The sequence below is a fragment of the Chrysemys picta genome, chromosome 17, assembly GCF_011386835.1.
Source record: "Chrysemys picta bellii isolate R12L10 chromosome 17, ASM1138683v2, whole genome shotgun sequence".
Taxonomy (NCBI): domain Eukaryota; kingdom Metazoa; phylum Chordata; order Testudines; family Emydidae; genus Chrysemys; species Chrysemys picta.
In genome coordinates, this window is record NC_088807.1 from 1,521,111 (window position 1) to 1,539,786 (window position 18,676).

The 18,676-nt window shown below is 56.7% G+C and overlaps 1 protein-coding gene across 1 annotated transcript; it reads left to right on the forward strand.

The window, feature by feature from the left end:
- Positions 1-482: 482 nt before the first annotated feature.
- On the forward strand, positions 483-11,832 carry LOC112061374 (cytochrome P450 2F3-like). Its single transcript, XM_065571651.1, has 9 exons — positions 483-1,157; positions 3,570-3,732; positions 4,444-4,593; positions 5,919-6,079; positions 6,736-6,912; positions 9,207-9,348; positions 9,556-9,743; positions 10,779-10,920; positions 11,277-11,832. Exons 1-9 carry the CDS (start codon positions 978-980, stop codon positions 11,456-11,458), a joined length of 1,485 nt encoding a protein of 494 aa, XP_065427723.1. The 5' UTR covers positions 483-977; the 3' UTR covers positions 11,459-11,832.
- The last annotated feature ends 6,844 nt before the right edge of the window (positions 11,833-18,676 follow it).

The following is an 18,676-nucleotide window of genomic DNA, read 5'->3' on the forward strand; positions in this document are numbered from 1 at the left end:
CCAGAGACTTGATTTGAACCTGCAGTTTATTCCATCGCTGCTGCAAACCTGAACCAAGAACTTTGCCATTACTGTATGGAATTGATTCCATTTAACCAATTCTAACTCTCATCTCTATCTTTTTCCTTTTATGAAAAAACCTTTTGATTTTAGATTCTAAAGGATTGGCAACAGCGTGATTTGTGGGTAAGATCTGACTTGTCTATTGACCTGGGTCTGGGGCTTGGTCCTTTGGGATCGGGAGAACCTCTTTTCTTTTACTGGGGTATTGGTTTTCATAACCATTCGTCCCCATAACGATGGCACTGGTGGTGATACTGGAAAACTGGAGTGTCTAAGGGAATTCTTTGTGTGACGTGTGGTTAGCCAGTGGGGTGAGACCAGAGTCCTCCTAGTCTGGCTGGTTTGGTTTGCCTTAGAGGTGGAAAAACCCCAGCCTTGGGCTGTAACTGCCCTGTTTGAACAATTTGTCGTGAATTGGCACTCTCCGTTGGGTCCCGCCAGAACCATGGTGGGGTCTAGTGGCCAGAGCGGGGCGGGGGGAGGGTTGGGAGCCAGGACTCCCCCCAGACTGCCTCTGGGAGGGAGCGTGGCCAAGTGGCTAGCCTGGGCAGCCGGGACTCCTGGGTTCTACCCCGGCTCTTAGAGCTGGGGGCGTACGTGCCAAAGACCTTCCATGCGGGTACCACGCCATGCCAAGCCACCCCCGCTCGACGCCTGGCTTCAGAGTGGGCTGTGAAATCCCCGTTCCATCGTGTTCAGCCTCCTTGCCAGAGCGCACCTGGGCAAGGGACGCCCGCTCGGCTTGACAGCAGCTGGCACGGAGCCCTGGGCCCCGCCCGCCCGGCAGGCGAGTCAGTCGGCTCCGAATCCCACCCCTTTCCCTGCTGAAGAGTCAGTCGTCAGGGCACCCGAAAAGTCATTCGGTGCCAGTGTAGCTAGGAGCACCTTGTTCCCCCCGCGCCCGAGCGAGCAACATGGAGATCACCGCGGCCACGCTGCTTCTGCTGCTCCTCGGCCTCTCCTGCCTGGTCGTCCACCTCCGCGGGAAGGGCCAGCGGAAGGGGGGGTGTTTGCCCCCGGGCCCCCGCCCGCTGCCCCTGCTGGGGAACCTGCTGCAGTTCGATACCAAGGACATGGCCAAATCCCTTCTCACGGTAGGGGGTGTTTGGGGGCTGGCGCGGGAACAGGCTGGGAATCCCTGGGGCGGGCGGGGGAATTTCTGGCTCCCTGTTGTTGTCACTAAGGGGGGGGCAGGAAGGATAATTTACCCCGGGCAGGTCCTAGCAGAAGTGAAGCCTCAGGTTTAATGTAGCCAGGGGCTTATCCCGCAATGTTCACGTGCTGGGCCGCCTCGCTGACTTATGTACTTGTGCAAACACCAGCACTAGTACTGGGCACTCACCCCCCCCCCCGTGCAAACACCAGCACTAGTACTGGGCACTCAACCCCCCCCCCGTGCAAACACCAGCACTAGTAGTGGGTACTCAATCCCCGCCCCCGTGCAAACATCAGCACTAGAACTGGGCACTCAACCCCCTGTGCAAACACCAGCACTAGTACTGGGCAGTCAACCCCCCGTGCAAACACCAGCACTAGTACTGGGCACTCACCCTCCCCCCGTGCAAACACCAGCACTAGAACTGGGCACTCAACCCTCCATGCAAACACCAGCACTAGTACTGGGCAGTCAACCCCCCGTGCAAACACCAGCACTAGTACTGGGCAGTCAACCCCCCGTGCAAACACCAGCACTAGTACTGGGCACTCAACCCTCCATGCAAACACCAGCACTAGTACTGGGCACTCAACCCCCCCGTGCAAACACCAGCACTAGTACTGGGCAGTCAACCCCCTGCGTACAAACACCAGCACTAGTACTGGGCACTCAACCCCCCCGTGCAAACACCAGCACTAGTACTGGGCACTCACCCCCCCCCGTGCAAACACCAGCACTAGTACTGGGCATTCAATTCCCCCCCACTCCGGCTCCCTTGGTATGTGGTTGCCAGTAGCCCCTGGAGACCCCAGTCCAGATCAGGGCCCCCTTGTCTTGGGTGCTGCAGCTTCCCCTCAGCTCACACAAGGAATCAGTGACAGGGGTAGAAGAACCCAGGCGTCCTGGCGCCCAGTCCTTGTTGTTCAAACTCACCCACTCCCCTCCCACCGCCGGGGATAGAACCCAGGCGTCCTGGCGCCCAGCCCCTCCCTGCAGCTAGTGTAGTGCAGGGCGGCTCTAATGAAGAATGTCGAGTATCCAGCTACCCCGGGCAGAGGCCGCACTAAAGCGACAGATTCAGCGAGGCCGCATCGGGCGCAGCTCCCTGCTGATGCCCTGTTCATGCCCACGCGGACACGGCTGGCTTTGAGGGCAGGTTGAACCAGCCTTAAACCCCGGCTGGACACACAGGGGGCAAATGAATCTATGCAAAGTCCTAACCACTAATAGCTGGGTACACAGGAGAACGTGGGGGCCGCCCGGCTAGTGACTCGTCTCAGTGCCATGTTGGAACCACTCGAGTTTATAAAACATCCCAGGGTAGCAACCGGCCACCCCCTGGGGTCAGAGCAGCTCAAAGCACTTTTACAGCTGGGGAAACTGAGGCACGGGCGCAGCGGTGACCTGCCCCAGGTCATGCAGGGAGCTTGGTGGAAGAGCCTAGAATGGAACCCAGGAGTCCTGATGCCCAGTCCCCCCCCGATGCTAACTAGGACTGGCCGAAACTTGGAATTTCCGGTTCCTGGGAAGTTTTGCTATTTTGGTTTTGTTCCAAAGAGAAATTCCCAAAAACGTTTGTTTTGGAAACAGGGTTTTGCTTTGGTTGGGTTTTTCGCTGCCCATTTTCAATCGAGACGGGCTGGTTTTGCTGAAAGCTCTGCGCCAGGACTCGCTCTGGCCAGGGGGACGACTAGATGGTCACTTCTTGCCTTGGCGTCTCTAAAACAATGACACCAAATCTGGGATGGGCAGCTCATGAAATGGACGTGATTCTTGTCGGTTTCAGCCTGACCCCACTGAACAGCAGCAGAGAAACTGAGGCCAGCCATGTGCCAGGGCCAGCAGCTCCTCCACCAGGTGGACTGCGCCAGGCCGGGGACCCCAGGGCCGCCAGGCTCTTGGGCCAGTGGCTTCCTGCGCTGCTCGGCTAGTGGGGCAGCGGGCTCCGTAGGTTGCCGAGCTCGGGCCGTCTGGGGGGAGTCCTACCCTGGAGCTGGGGAGCCCGTGAGCTCAGCCCCCCTCGCTGTCTGCTAGGAAACCGGGCGGATTTCGTCCAAACCGTTTCACAGGTCGGCATTTCCCAGTAAAACCCGGTTTGCTGGAAACTCCGTGAGCAGCTCGAGTGTTAACAGCCACTAGGTCACGTGCAGTCTGGACTCCTGGGTTCTCTCCCTGGCACTGGGAGGGGAGTGGGGACTAGTGGTTAGAGCAGGGGGCTGGGAACCAGGACGCCTGGGTTCTCTCTCCAGCTCTGGGACGGCAGTGGGGGCTAGTGGCTGGAGCGAGGTGGTATGATTATGCTTGGCTCAGGGCTCCATATTCTGACCCTTGGGTCGCTCTGTGTTTGCAGCTAAGCGAGCGCTATGGGCCTGTCTACACCCTCCACCTGGGCTCCCGGTGGGTGGTGGTGCTGTGCGGCTACCAGGCGGTGAAGGAGGCCCTGGTGGACCAGGCCGAGGCGTTCAGCGGGCGCGGGGATCTGCCCGTGATGTTCCGCTTAACCCAAGGAAACGGTAAGGAATCCCGCCCCTGCCCCTTCCCGGCTTTCAGCCGGTCAACCCTCCTGCAGACATGGGGAAGTGGGGCAGGACCCACAGTGGGGCCAGCTGGCCTTGTGGCTTAGACACTAGTCTGGGAGCCAAGACACCCGGGTTCTCCAATAACCTGCTGGATGACCCTTCCCCCAACCCCGGCCAGTCATTTCCCTGCTCTCTGCCTCAGTTTCCCCTCCCACCCTTTGTCTGTTTAGAGTGTAAGATGCTCCAGTGGGATCTGGATTCAATTCCCAGCTCTGCCACCGATCTCCTGCGTGACTGTGGGCAAGTCACTGCATCTCACTGGGCCTCAGTTTGCCCACCTATAAAATGGGGATAATCATTCATCCCCCCACAGAGCGCTTTAGATCAAGAGTCAGTGTCACAGGCCATCTCCGGGTGACCTGGATTCCTAGTTTCCCTCAGTCCTGGAGTGTGTGTGTGTGTGTGTGTGTGACAGACCAATTTAAGGGGGAGTGGAGTCTAGTGGTTAGAGCAGGGATGGGGGCTGGGAGCCAGGACTCCTGGGTTCTGTTCCTGGCTCTGAGAGGGCAGTGGGGGGGGCAGGTCCCTTGGCAGCCGATGAGCGGGGGTCGGTTACCGTCAGTCGTTCCAAGCGAGGGGCTGGCGTCGGTGGGGGGAGCCGGGCTCTGGTGCCCTCCCGTCACTGCTCCGTGCCCCCCGCCCCAGGCATCGCCCTGAGCAACGGGGAGAAGTGGAAAGTCCTGCGGAGATTCGCCCTGCAGACGCTGCGGAACTTCGGCATGGGCAAGCGGAGCCTGGAGGAGCGGATCCAGCAGGAGGCGCAGTGCCTGGGGCAGGAACTCGCCCACACGCAATGTGGGTCGCCCGGGGGCCACGCGCGGCCAGGCTGCAGCCCCCGCCCGGGACGCAGCTTCCCCCTGCTGCCCCCGCCCCACAGCGCCCCCTAGCGCCGCCCTGGGGCCAGCACCAACTGCCAGGGGAGAGCGCCCCCTGCTGCCCCTGCCCCACAGCGCCCCCTGCTGCCCTGGGGCCAGCACCAACTGCCAGGGGAGAGCGCCCCCTGCTGCCCCTGCCCCACAGCGCCCCCTGCTGCCCCCCTGCCCCCGCCCCACAGCGCCCCCTGCTGAACTCCCTGCTGCCCCCGCCCTGCTCCCTGCCCCACAGCACCCCCTAGCGCCGCCCTGGGGCCCGCACCAACTGCCAGGGGAGAGCGTCCCCTGCTGCCCCCGCCCCACAGCGCCCCCTAGTGCCGCCCTGGGGCCAGCACCAACTGCCAGGGGAGAGCGTCCCCTGCTGCCCCTGCCCCACAGCGCCCCCTGCTGCCCCCGCCCTGCTCCCTTGCCCCACAGCGTCCCCTGCTGAACTCCCTGCTGAGCCCCCCGCTCCCTGCCCCACAGTGCCCCCTGCTGAGCCCCCCGCTCCCTGCCCCACAGCGCCCCCTAGCGCCGTCCTGGGGCCATCTCCACCTGCCAGGGGAGAACGCCCCCTGCTGCCCCAGCCGCACAGCGCCCCCTGCTGCCCCTGCCCCACAGTGCCCCCTGCTGAGCCCCCCGCTCCCTGCCCCACAGCGCCCCCTGCTGCCCCCGCCCTGCTCCCTGCCCCACAGTGCCCTCTGCTGAGCACCCCCTCCCTGCCTCACAGCGCCCCCTAGCGCCGTCCTGGGGCCATCTCCACCTGCCAGGGGAGAGCGCCCCCTGCTGAGCCCCCGCCCCGCTCCCTGCCCCACAGCACCCCCTAGCGCCGTCCTGGGACCAGCCCTGCCTGCCAGGGTAGAGCGCTGCCTGCCCCTGCCCCCCAGCGCCACCCTGGGGCCAGCCCCGCCTAGCAGGGGAGAGCGCCCCCTGCTGAGCCCCCCACGCTACACCCTGCCCCACGCCCCCTAGCGCCGTCCTGGGGTCAGCCCTGCCTGCCAGGGGAGAGCACCCCCTGCTGAGCTCCCACCCCGCTCCCTGCCCCACAGCTCCCCCTAGTGCCAGGCTGGGGATTTGGGGTCAGCATTGAGAGAAGAGGGCGCCCCCTAGGGCTGCACTGACACCAAGGGGAACCCCTCCCCTCTCTCCTGAGTCCCCCCAGTTTCCCGGCCCAGAATTGAGCGAGCCAGACCCTGCTTAGCTCAACCCCCCCCACCCCCCGCTTGCGCCCGTTCCCGCCGCTCACAGCCGGTTCCCTCCCCTCGCCAGCCGCGCCCTTCGACCCCACCTTCCTCATCAGCCAGGCCGTCTCCAACGTCATCTGCTCCATCGTCTTCGGCGACCGCTTCGACTACCAGGACGGGAGCTTCCTCACCTTGGTCAGCCTCATGAACCGGAACGCCCATCTGTTCAGCTCCCCGTGGGGGCAGGTGGGTGCTGCTGGGGGGGGCTGCATCTGGGGGGGCCGCCTTGCATCTGTGGGTGGGGTCCCCCACATGTCCCCCTCCCGAGTGTCCCCCTGGGCGGACATGGAGAGCAAGTGGTCACCATCCCCTGGTTCCCCGCCCAGCCGTCTCTTTGCTCGACCACACCTCCGTCCGACAGGAGGAGCGATGCACGGCCCCCCCGGAGCGTGTGCGCACGGGTCGTTATGGCAACGGACACACTCCCATGCATGGTTCGTGTGGGTAAGAAGCTCGCACCCTGCACGGCGCATCACGGTAACGTGCCGGGCATGGGCACAATTTGTTATGGTGGCCTGGCCTGCGCACGCGGTAATGAAGTGAGCGACACGCCCGCACTGCATTGGTCATTAGGGTAACGTGCATACGCTGCACTGCCTCCCTGTTCATTACGGTAATGCATGTACAGTGTTCACTATGGTGTTGCACGCCCAGAGCTCACCATGGTAATACATGCACAGAGTTCACTATGGTAATACACATGCACTGCTACTCTGTTCACTATGTTTTTGCACACATAGAGCTCACGACGGTAATGCACGAGCACTGCTGGCCCGTGCGTTACGGTAACAGGTGCACCGAGCTCACGCGCTGTCGTGGGTGACTCGTGTCCCTTTCCCCAGATGTACAACATCTTCCCCGGCCTCATGTCCTGCCTGCCGGGGCCTCACAACAGGATCGTCGAGAACTTCGAGCAGGTGCAGCTCTTTGTGCTGGAGCGGGTGAAGATGCACCAGGAATCCTTTGACCCCAACTGCCCCCGTGACTTCATCGACTGCTTCCTCCTCAAGATGGAGCAGGTGAAAGGGTTGTGGGGGCGGGGCAGGGCCCACATGACCAATTCCTTCCCCTTTAAAGTGGCTTAAAAATGTCCCAAGACTCTTGCCCAAAACCTAGCCCCTGCCGCTGACCTCGGCTGGCACTGGGCCCACAGGAGCGGATTGGCTTTGTTTGGGGTTGATGTTAGAACAGACGGGCTCATGGCCCGGCCCCACAGAGCCGCGTGCCACGCAGGCCAGCAGGCCATGACCAGCCCCAAATCGCTTCCTGCACTTGTAGGGAGGGGAGTCTTTCAGGAGACCCTCCCTGCTCCATCACCAGCCGTACTGGTTTCTGCCTTTGCTGCTGCTTGGAGATAATCTCTGGGGCCTCTTAATCTGTTGTGGGATGCCGAGCTGTAACCCAAGCTCTGGTGAATAAGACCATAACATAAAAACATAAGAATGGCCGTACCGGGTCAGACCAAAGGTCCATCCAGCCCAGTGTCCTGTCTTCCGACAGTGGCCAATGCCAGGTGCCCCAGAGGCAGTGGACCAACAGGCAATGATCAAGTGATCTCTCTCCTGCCATCCATCTCCACCCTCTGACAGACAGAGGCTAGGGACACCATTCCTTACCCATCCTGGCTAATAGCCATTAATGGACTTAACCACCATGAATTTATCCAGTTCTCTTTTAAACCCTGTTATAGTCCTAGCCTTCACAACCTCCTCAGGCAAGGAGTTCCACAGGTTGACTGTGCGCTGCGTGAAGAACTTCCTTTTATTTGCTTTAAACCTGCTGCCCATTAGTTTCATTTGGTGGCCCCTAGTTCTTATATTATGGGAACAAGTAAATAACTTTTCCTTATTCACTTTCTCCACACCACTCATGATTTTATAGACCTCAATCATATCCCCCCTTAGTCTCCTCTTTTCCAAGCTGAAGAGTCCTAGCCTCTTTAATCTCTCCTCATATGGGACCCGTTCCAAACCCCTAATCATTTTCGTTGCCCTTTTCTGAACCTTTTCTAGTGCCAGTATAGCTTTTTTGAGATGAGGAGACCACATCTGTACACAGTATTCGAGATGTGGGTGTACCATCGATTTATATAAGGGCAATAATATATTCTCCGTCTTATTCTCTATCCCCTTTTTAATGATCCCTAACATCCTGTTTGCTTTTTTGACTGCCGCTGCACACTGCGTGGACATCTTCAGAGAACTATCCACGATGACTCCAAGATCTTTTTCCTGACTTGTTGTAGCTAAATTAGCCCCCATCATATTGTATGTGTAGTTGGGGTTATTTTTTCCAATGTGCATTACTTTACATTTATCCACATTAAATTTCATTTGCCATTTTGTTGCCCCATCACTTAGTTTTGTGAGATCTTTTTGAAGTTCTTCACAGTCTGCTTTGGTCTTAACTATCACTATCGTCTGCAAACTTTGCCACCTCACTTTTTACCCCTTTCTCCAGATCATTTATGAATAAGTTGAATAGGATCGGTCCGAGGACCGACCCTTGGGGAACACCACTAGTTACCCCTCTCCAGTCTGAAATTTACCATAGATTCCTACCCTTTGTTCCCTGTCTTTTAACCAGTTCTCAATCCATGAAAGGACCTTCCCTTTTATCCCATGGCAGCTTAATTTACGTAAGAGCCTTCGGTGAGGGACCTTGTCAAAGGCTTTCTGGAATCACGTTCTCACAGTCCTGCACTCGATGCGGGCAGCATTGCCAGGGAATCGCGGTTTGAGGCGTGCTCGGGAGCTCTTTGCAAACATTCACGGCTTAGTTCGCATGACGCACCCCCTGGGAGGCAGGACAGTTTAGAGTGGGGGAAACTGAGGCATGGGAGAGACGGGGAAGTGACTTGACCAAGGTCACTCAGCAGGTCAGGAATAGAACCAGGAGTCCTGACTCTGTCCCCCTCCACCACTCGACCCCATTCCCCTTCCAGGGCTGGAGATAGAACCCAGGAGTCCCGAAGACCAGCTCTGTGCTCTAACCACTAGACCCCAGTCCTTTCCCCCAGTCCCCGTGCTAACGAGAAGTGCATGCTGCCTCTGCTGAATATAGCAGAGGTCCTGAAAGTCCAGCATTACGGGGCCCCTGGCTGTTCCGAGAGGCTGTCACCAGCCGTGGGCTTTGAACCGGGGAGATGTGGGACTAACAGCATCTGGCTTGGCTCCTTGAGCTAAAGGATTAGCCCCCTCGCCCGGCAGCAGCAGTAGACCCAGAAACTGCATCCGTGGAGCCACCACTAAGGGGAGACGGTGGGAGATACCCGAGCGCTGCGGGTTCGAATTCTGGGTGATTCCCCTTGCAGGAAAACCAGGACCCGCTGAGCTACTTCCACATGAAGACCCTGGTGATGACCACGCACATCCTGTTCTTCGCGGGCACGGAGACCGTCAGCACCACCCTGCGCTACGGCTTCCTGCTCCTCATGAAGTACCCGGAGATCCAGGGTGAGCCGCGGGGCGGGGGGAGCTGAGATCGGGATCCAAGCCACTGTCAATATTTTAAAAGGGCAGGTGTAGAACTCGCCAGCCAGGTCTCAGAGGTCACCAGCTCCAGACAGAGCGTGTCCCTGCTGCCTGCGTGACCAGCCGAGATGTCAGGCTGCCCTGCCCCCCCCCCAGAAACCGCTTCCCATCCTACTTGTTTCCCCCCAGCCAAAGTCCACGCTGAGATCGACCAGGTGATCGGGCGGCACCGCCGCCCGTCGGTAGAGGACCGGAGCCGCATGCCCTACACCGACGCCGTCATCCACGAGGTGCAGCGCTTCAGCGACGTGATCCCCATGGGGATCCCGCACGCGGTGACCCGGGACACCCACTTTAGGGGTTTCCTGCTTCCAGAGGTAACGGGATTTCCCTCCTCCCCGCGTTCGAGGAAGAAAACACGTCTCTCCCCCCTGGGCTGGAATCTCCCCCTTGTCAGCTTCCAAAGGGTGTTCGGAGAGGGACAAACGGCTGGAACCATGGCTGGCTAGACTGGCAAATGGGTTGGATGGATGGACGGACGGGTGGCTGAGTGGGTGGCCAGAGAGAGGGGCGTGCGTTGGGATGGAGAGATAGGATGGGTGGATAGATGGATGGGTAGATAGACAAGTAGGTGGAGGAATGGAAAGATAGATGGTTGGAAAAGCTGAGGGATGTGTCAGTGGATGGGTAGACAGAGGAAAGATGGACAGATGGATGGATGGACGGGTGGCTGAGTGGGTGGCCAGAGAGAGGGGGCGTGTGTTGGGATGGATAGATAGGATGGGTGGATAGATGGATGGGTAGATAGACAAGTTGGTGGAGGGATGGAAAGATAGATGGTTGGAAAGGCTGAGGGACGCGTCAGTAGATGGGTAGACAGATGAAAGATGGACAGACAGATGGATGGATGGACGGGGTGGAAGGACAGAAAATGATCCAGATGGCTAGAGGGTGGATCATTGGATAAGTGGACAGACAGACTGAGGAGGATGGATGGATAGACAAGACGGACGGATGGCGGCACCGGTGCCAGACAGAAGAACAAGTCAATGGATGGGCAGACAGACAGATGTGTGGATAGACGGGTGAGTGGCTGGAGAAGCCAAGTGGATGTAGAATCACAGAACCAGAGGGCTGGGACAATTTGCAAGGGACAGTTTCTCTGAGCACCCACCCAAGACAGACTCTATCCAGCCGTGCCTGGGCAGAGATGGACGGACGGTCAAGATAGATAGGGTGGGTGGATAGACAGAAAGACAGATGGATGGATTAAAAGCTAGATGGACATCAGGATGGATGGATAAGCAGGGGATGGATGGATAGGTAGGCAGACAGACGGACGGAGGGATAGCTGGATGGACGGAGAGATCCCTTGGATACATGCGCTGGAGCTGTGTGTTTCCCCTGCCCAGGGCACCAACGTGCTCCCGCTGCTGTTCTCTGTCCACAACGACCCCGCCCAGTTCAAAGACCCGGCCACATTCGACCCGGCCCATTTCCTGGACTCGAGCGGAGGCTTCCGGAAGCATGACGCCTTCATGGCCTTCTCCGCAGGTACGTGTGGCCGGCCCGGGCCGGGGCCGCGGAGCGGGAGAGGGACAGGTTGAGTCTCCCTAACGCGTCTACTCCAGCACCGGCCTCGGAGGATGCGACTGCCTGGACCAGCCCCGACCTCAGATGGAGTAACTCAGCCTGGCTCCACGGCCTGGGGGTCACGGCGAGGAGGGATCAGGCCCCTCTGTGTCGCTGTGGGGCAGAAATGACCCCCTGAGAGACCAGGGGCCTCCCCAGTGGTAGGCTGGCCAGCCCCGGCCCCAGGCCCGGACACTGACCCACGGCAGAGCACCGGAACGGCCGGAGGGGCCTCCTGGGAGCGGAGCGAGGGTGGTCACTGTGTTCCTTTCCCCCAGGGAAGCGGGTGTGCCTGGGCGAGGGCTTGGCCCGCATGGAGCTCTTCCTCTTGTTCACCACCGTCCTGCAGCGCTTCGCCCTCACACCCCTCGTCCGCCCGGAGGACATCGACATCTCACCCCTGATGAGAGGCCTGGCGAACGTGCCGCACCCCTACGAGTTCCGGGCCGTCCCTCGCTGAGCGAGCCGCCGCCCCATCCCACCTCCGCTGCCCCTTTCACGGCCTCGTGCCCTGCAGCCTTTGCACGCCGGAGACGAGTCCGCAGGCCTGGTCGCCGGCAGTGTCTCCGGCTCCGGAGATTTTACAGTGCGGCCTGGCCGTCTCCTCTCTTTTTAAAGTCCCCAGCTCCAGATTCGTGAGCTTAGTTCAAGTTTTCATTACAATCAAACGCAAATAAAAATTGTCCAGCTCTGGGGGTGACAGAGAAAAGTTTAGAAACTTGACTCGAGTAAAGAAACCAGAAGCAAATCAAACGAACCCAGATCCCAATGACTCTGGGAAGGGAGTGGGGTCTGATGGTTAGAGCAGGGGGGCTGGGAGCCAGGACTCCTGGGTTCTCTCCCCAGCTCTGGGAGGGGAGTGGGGTCTAGTGGTTAGAGCGGGGGCTCTGGGAGCCAGGACTCCTGGGTTCTCTCCCCAGCTCTGGGAGGGGAGTGGGGTCTAGTGGATAGAGCAGGGGGGCTAGGGGCCAGGACTCCTGGGTTCTCTCCCCAGCTCTGGGAGGGGAGGGGGTCTAGTGGTTAGAGCGGGGGGAGGGGCTCTGGGAGCCAGGACTCCTGGGTTCTGTCCCTAGGGGCTGGGTTGCTCGGGGACGTGGCTGCTCCTGGCTGCTGGAGGCAGCACGTTATGGGGGGGCTGGCCCGGGCTGCAGCTGCTGACGGGGACGGGGTGAGACGCTGCAAGTGACCACGAGGTGTCAGCGTTGCGCTGAGAACAGGCACCCGCAGTGGGCCGTGCCAGCTTCGCCCTTCGCCCGGCCCTGGGGCCCTGTGCTGGGCAAAGCAGCCCAGAGACTCCCCTTAGCCCCCCGGGTCATGGCACAGAGGGAACATGCCCCACAGCTCCGGAGCCGGATTTCGGCTCTCAGTTTCAGCGGCGTCAATCCGAATCAGGCTGGCTGCCGGAGTGGAGTCACTCCAGATTTACATGTGGTGCAGGGTGATGGCCGGAGCATCCCGCCGCCCGGCGGATGAGCAGACAGGAGCCAATGTGTCGACGGGAATAAAACAACCCCAGGAGCGGAACCCGTTTGCTTCCGGGCAGGAGCCGTCTCCCCTGGGAGCAGGTTATCCCCTCGCTTCACACTTGCTCGCACCTGTGAGGCAGCAGGGGCCGGTCACTGGGGCGATCCCCGTGTGTGTGACTGTGGTAACGACTGGGAGGTGCTCAGGGCTGGGGGCCAGCACCTGGATTTTGCAGGCGGTTGCAGAATGGGCGCCCAGCTGAGTTTAGGAGCATGCGGTCGTGTGTGTGTGTGTGTGTGTGTGTGTGTTTGGGGGGGAGCGGAGCTCCCCTGGAAAATCCACCATGGGAGTGACTCTCCATCACCTGCCACTGCCCCTTAGCACCAGGCCTCAGATCATAGATGGATCCCGGGAAGATTAGCAGTTGTGATCAGGGCGCTGGGCCCCTGACTGCATCTAATGGCCATGGGCTGGATAATGACAGTGACAGATGCCTATATAAGGCTGATGCCTCATCTCCATCTTGTCTTCAATCCTGCTTCTTACCTCTGGAGGAACTTTGCTACAAACTGAAGCTCTGAACAAAGGACTGAATGACCCATCCCAGCGGGGGATGTTCCAGAGACTTGATTTGAACCTGCAGTTTATTCCATCGCTGCTGCAAGCCTGAACCAAGAACTTGGCCATTACTGTATGTAATTGATTCCATTTAACCAATCCTAACTCTCATCTCTATCTTTTTCCTTTTATGAATAAACCTTTAGATTTTAGATTCTAAAGGATTGGCAGCAGCGTGATTTGTGGGTAAGATCTGATTTGTATATTGACCTGGGTCTGGGGCTTGGTCCTTTGGGATCAGGAGAACCTTTTTCTTTTACTGGGTTATTGGTTTTCATAACCATTTGTCCCAATAACGAGTGGCACTGGTGGGAATACTGGGAAACTGGAGTGTCTAAGGAGATTGCTTATGAGACTTGCGGTTAGCCAGTGGGGTGAGACCGAAGTCCTCCTAGTCTGGCTGGTTTGGTTTGCCTTAGAGGTGGAGAAACCCCAGCCTTGGGCTGTAACTGCCCTGTTTGAGCAATTTGTCCTGAATTGGCACTCTCCGCTGGGTCCCGCCAGAACCGCATCGTCACACCTCAGTATACACCTGCCACTGCACTCGAGTCTCCTCAAAAGGTTCCAGAGGCCCTGTAAGTGTAGCCAGGATTTTCGTTTCAGTTTGCACAGTCAGTGCAAACAAGCCAGTTCTCACCCCCCGCCAGCAGCAAACACGGTTTGTTTGGTTTTTTTGTACCTTAACTTCTACTTCCTTCTGTAGCTGGGGCAGCACAGAGACCCCCACCCTCGTCGCCACCTTGTTAAATCCTTGGGGGGCAGTAGGTTTAGGAAGAAATCACTGGAGACACAGAGGGCTGTAAACCTGGGAGCCGCCATTTATTCCCACGCTCAGAACTAACCAACAGCCAGCCCAAACTGGCTGGGCTATCCCCTAATAATCTAACTCAGTTGCCACAGCAACACAAGATTCTATTACCGCGACAACCAAATACACAACAGGGTCTACTGTGTTAGAGTAGGGGAACTGGGGAGCCAGGACTCCTGGGTTCTCTGGGAGGGGAGTGGGATTTAGTGGGCTAATGCAGCCGGGGGCTGGGAGCCAGGACTCCTGGGTTCTGTCCCTGGCTCTGTTGCTGACTCACCGTGTGACTTTAAGGACAGCCCTTCCCCTCCCAGTGCCTCAGTTTCCCCCGAGGCCCAGCCCGGGTCTTGGCCCCACTGCTCTAGGCTGCCCTGGCCCTTTTAATCCTTTGTTCTGGGCTGACAGTTCTAACCCTAGTGGTGGGGTGGGGGCTGCACTGGTCCCATGGGACCCTGGAGACCGGAGCCCCCTGCCCCTCCCCCTGCCTGAGGGACCTCCCTGGGGTAGGGGATGAGACCTGACAAACTCATCTCGGCACAGTCAGCCAATGGGGCAGGGCTCCCAAGGAGGGGAAGGTCCCCAGGCCAGCCAATCCCTAGCCCTGGGGCTGGATCGGGGCCGGTGCCCCCCAGAGGGGAAAGGCCCCATGCCCCATTCCCCTCCCCCCCCCCACCAGCCAGCCCCCAGCTCCGGGGCTGGTGCCCCCCAGAGGGGAAACCCCCCCCACCCTGCTGGAAAAAGTTCCTCGGGGGTCACTGACCCCTTCTCAGCCCCCCCCCCCGCTACCCCCTTCCCAGGCCCCGTCCCTCCCTCCTAGCCTGGCAGAGGCGAGAGGCCCTGGGCAGCCCGGCCTGGCACGGTGCGCCGTGGTGGTGATAGGCTGGGGGCTGGGTGGCATGGGGGGAGGTGGGGCTGGTGAATTAGCACCCCCTCGGCCCCAGTTCTGTCTCACGTCCCCTCGGCGTGGGGCTGGGAACCCTGGGCTGCTCCGGGGGGGGGGGGGGTGAATTAGAGACCCACCCAGGGGTGTCGTTGACAGAAGCCCCCCCCCCCACTTCCCCCTATGCCGGGGCGGCCTCTGGACTGCGTCAGGTGCTGTAGCAGCCCGGAGTCCCTGGTGACAGTGTGACAATGCGGTTCTGGCGGAACCCAACTGAGAGTGCCAACTCAGGACAAATTGCTCAAATAGGGCAGTTACAGCCCAAGGCTGGGGTTTTTTCCACCTCTAAGGCAAACCAAACCAGCCAGACTAAGAGGACTCCAGTCTCACCCCACTGGCTAACTGCAAGTCTCACAAGCAATCTCCTTAGACACTCCAGTTTCCCAGTATTACCACCAGTACCACTCGTTATGGGGACAAATGGTTATGAAAACCAATACCCCAGTAAAAGAAAAAGGTTCTCCTGATCCCAAAGGACCAAGCCCCAGACCCAGGTCAATATACAAATCAGATCTTACCCACAAATCACGCTGTTGCCAATCCTTTAGAATCTAAAATCTAAAGGTTTATTCATAAAAGGAAAAAGATAGAGATGAGAGTTAGAATTGGTTAAATGGAATCAATTACATACAGTAATGGCCAAGTTCTTGGTTCAGGCTTGCAGTAGCGATGGAATAAACTGCAGGTTCAAATCAAGTCTCTGGAATACATCCCCCGCTGGGATGGGTCCTCAGTCCTTTGTTCAGAGCTTCAGTTTGTAGCAAAGTCCCTCCAGAGGTATGAAGCAGGATTGAAGACAAGATGGAGATGAGGCATCAGCCTTATATAGTCTTTTCCAGGTGTAAGATCACCTCTTTGTTCTTACTGTGGAAAATTACAGCAACATGGAGTCTGGAGTCACATGGGCCAGTCCCTGCATACTTTGCTGAGTCACAAGGCGTATCTGCCTTCTCTCAATGGGTCCATTGTATAGCTGATGGTCCTTAATGGGCCATCAAGCAGGCTAGGCAGAGCTAACACCAGTCACCCAGCAGCATAGCATAAGTTTGAAATACAGACAGTATAGAGCCAATATTCATAACTTCAACTACAAAACTGATACACACATATAGACAGCATAATCCTAACCAGTAAACCATAACCTTGTCTTAGACACCCCATTTGACCCCCTTTATACAAGATTTGGTGCCACTACAGGACCTTGGTTGCAACAATGATCTATATGGTCCCAGATTATATCAATAACGTCACACCCCCAACGCAAAATTGATGCAGGAAGGGATGACACAAACATCCCTGACTGCATCCCAAGAGCTCCCCATCCTTGGGTTTATCTCACTATGGCTAGTATCGGGGTTAGGCACTATGGCTTAGCTGGCTAAAGAACAACCGAAATGGTTTATCAAAATTGTGTTCAACAACATGATTGAACCTCTTTACAAACAAGATAAAACTTGGTTAGAACAATAGTGGATTGGATCTGCTCTTGCAGCATGGTTCCTGTATGTCTCATGTGACCTTGCCAAGAGCTAAAGAAAACAGCTACTTTATCCATACAAGCTCGGGCAAATGTTTGGAACCCAATTAACATCAAATAAATGCAGATATTAATGATGTTCATAGTACAGGAATCTTGGCATTTAGCCATGAAGGCAATATGGTAGTGTGCCTTAGTTTCCCTTCTCATACAGTACATTAGGTCTGGAATGTCTTTTCTCCTGTGAAAAGTTCCAATACTGTTTACAGGCATCAACTGTGAAACATTAGTATAGCAAGGCCTTTTAACATAAAGTGTGTTCTCATGTATTCCTTTTAACATGTTCAAGGGATTTTCCAACAGATTAGGAACATTGTACATTCTTACAGTTCTTGGTAATAGCAACACATCAGTTACAAAATTACCATTAGCATTAACAACAAATCCATTGCAAGTGTCCATCTACAATCATGGTTGTCATGCCACACCTTTGGCTCAATACCTTTGGAGTTTGGGCATTTTAGGGTTAACCTGTGGCTTTCCTTTGCAAAATTCAGTTTTCTCTTTCCTCCTTGTCCTGCAGGATCACACCCTGATTTTTCTTGCTTAACAGAATTTACTGGCTGATGGGGTGGGCTCTCTGTGCTAACAGCTATTAGCAAGTCCTTCCCCTCCCAGCCAGACAAGTAATTTGCATTACCACAGACAGAAGCCAGTCCACCAGTTTTCATATCCTTAACTGCTATCATTTCCAAGGCTGGACTCTGTCTTAAAGAGATACCACACAAATCCCAAGAGTCTGAGGGTGAGAGTTTGCTTGCTCTCCCCTGCATCCTCAAGCATTTAGCCATAAAACTGTTCTGCTTTGAAACACCAGTAACCAAATCTGTTCTCAGACCCTGAAGCACAGACTGCTCACTTAAAGAATTAGAATGGAGACATTCCTGTTCCAACACCATTGTCTTCCCAACAAGCTGGCCACACGCAGCCACTCGGTTATAGGGCTGCTCAACTTTCTTAACAGCTCTTACTCCATCTGAGACCTTCTCAAAGCTACCCACACTGGATCTTTCGAAAGGAAAGTCAGTGGATCCATTCACAACAGAAAATTTCTGGCTGTTAGGAACTGAAACTTCCTTGATTAAATTACTCTCACACCCTTCATTTGCAGGGAACTGCTTGCACAAATTACCATGAGGATTCCTTTCCCCAGGAGCTTTTTTAAGCAGCAAATCACCCCTCTCAGAAATTCTGCCCTTACCCTCTTCACCTAGGGCTTGCTCTAAAGGAACACTTTTCTGAGCAACAACAGACTTTTTCTGAGTCTTACTTACATCCAGGATCTCCTTTGGCCCATCAGGCAGATTTCTACACAATCCCCTTTCAGGCAAACCCACAGACTTCCTAGATGAAAGGTTAGAAACATTTCCCTTTCCTTTGCCACACACAAGTTTAGGAATCCTTTCCTTCTTGCTACAAGTTTCCACACCATCAGTAGGTAACACAACCAAATCACCTGCATGCTCTCCGTGTGCCCCGGCTAGGGTATTACCCTGATTAGACAGCGTTGCTACACCCTTTACCAACCATACACTAGCAATAGGCAAAATACAAGCACCAGAATTGTCTGGTCTCTGGGATTTTGCTAAGACACTAACTGGATGCAACCTAGTTACAGTGCCATTCTCCCCAGCAGACACAGACTCAGGACCATTCCCTTCCTGGGCTTTAGTTGAATTCAGAACCAACTTTGAGACAACTGCACTAACCTCAACCATCACAGGCCGAAAGGCACCTTCTGTCTGCTCCACAGACAAAGAAGAGCTGGAGACACCTTTTTTACCAGACACATAGCTCGGGATTTCATTTCCCTTGTCCCAGCACACAGGGCTGTTCACAGACAACTGCTTGGAGACTGAGGTAGCTTCCTCCATAGGCAAGTCAATACCCCTGACAGACACAGGCACATTTCCTTCACTGTCACTATTCTCCACACAGGAAACAGGTAAGGTATAGGGACATTCATCTTCCACTATCCCTGCCTTCCCAAACTGCTGACTAGACAAAGCCATCAGCTCACAAGGCTGCCCAGGCTCCTCCAAACTTTTCCTGCCTTCCTCTCCTTTGTCCCAGCACACAGGGCTGACTACAGACAAAGACTGGGAGAGTGGGGCAGCTTCCTTACCAGGCCCCTTGCCACTCCCAGCAGATAAACTGCTCTTTTTACTACACTGAGCCACTGCCAGCAAATCACAGTTACCCTTTTCAGATTCACTTTTACAAGCTGTACTAGCCACCAAAGCATCACCCATCAAAAATCCACCCTTTCCTTCCTCAGTTAGGGCTTCCACCTGACCATCCTCTTTAGTCTGCT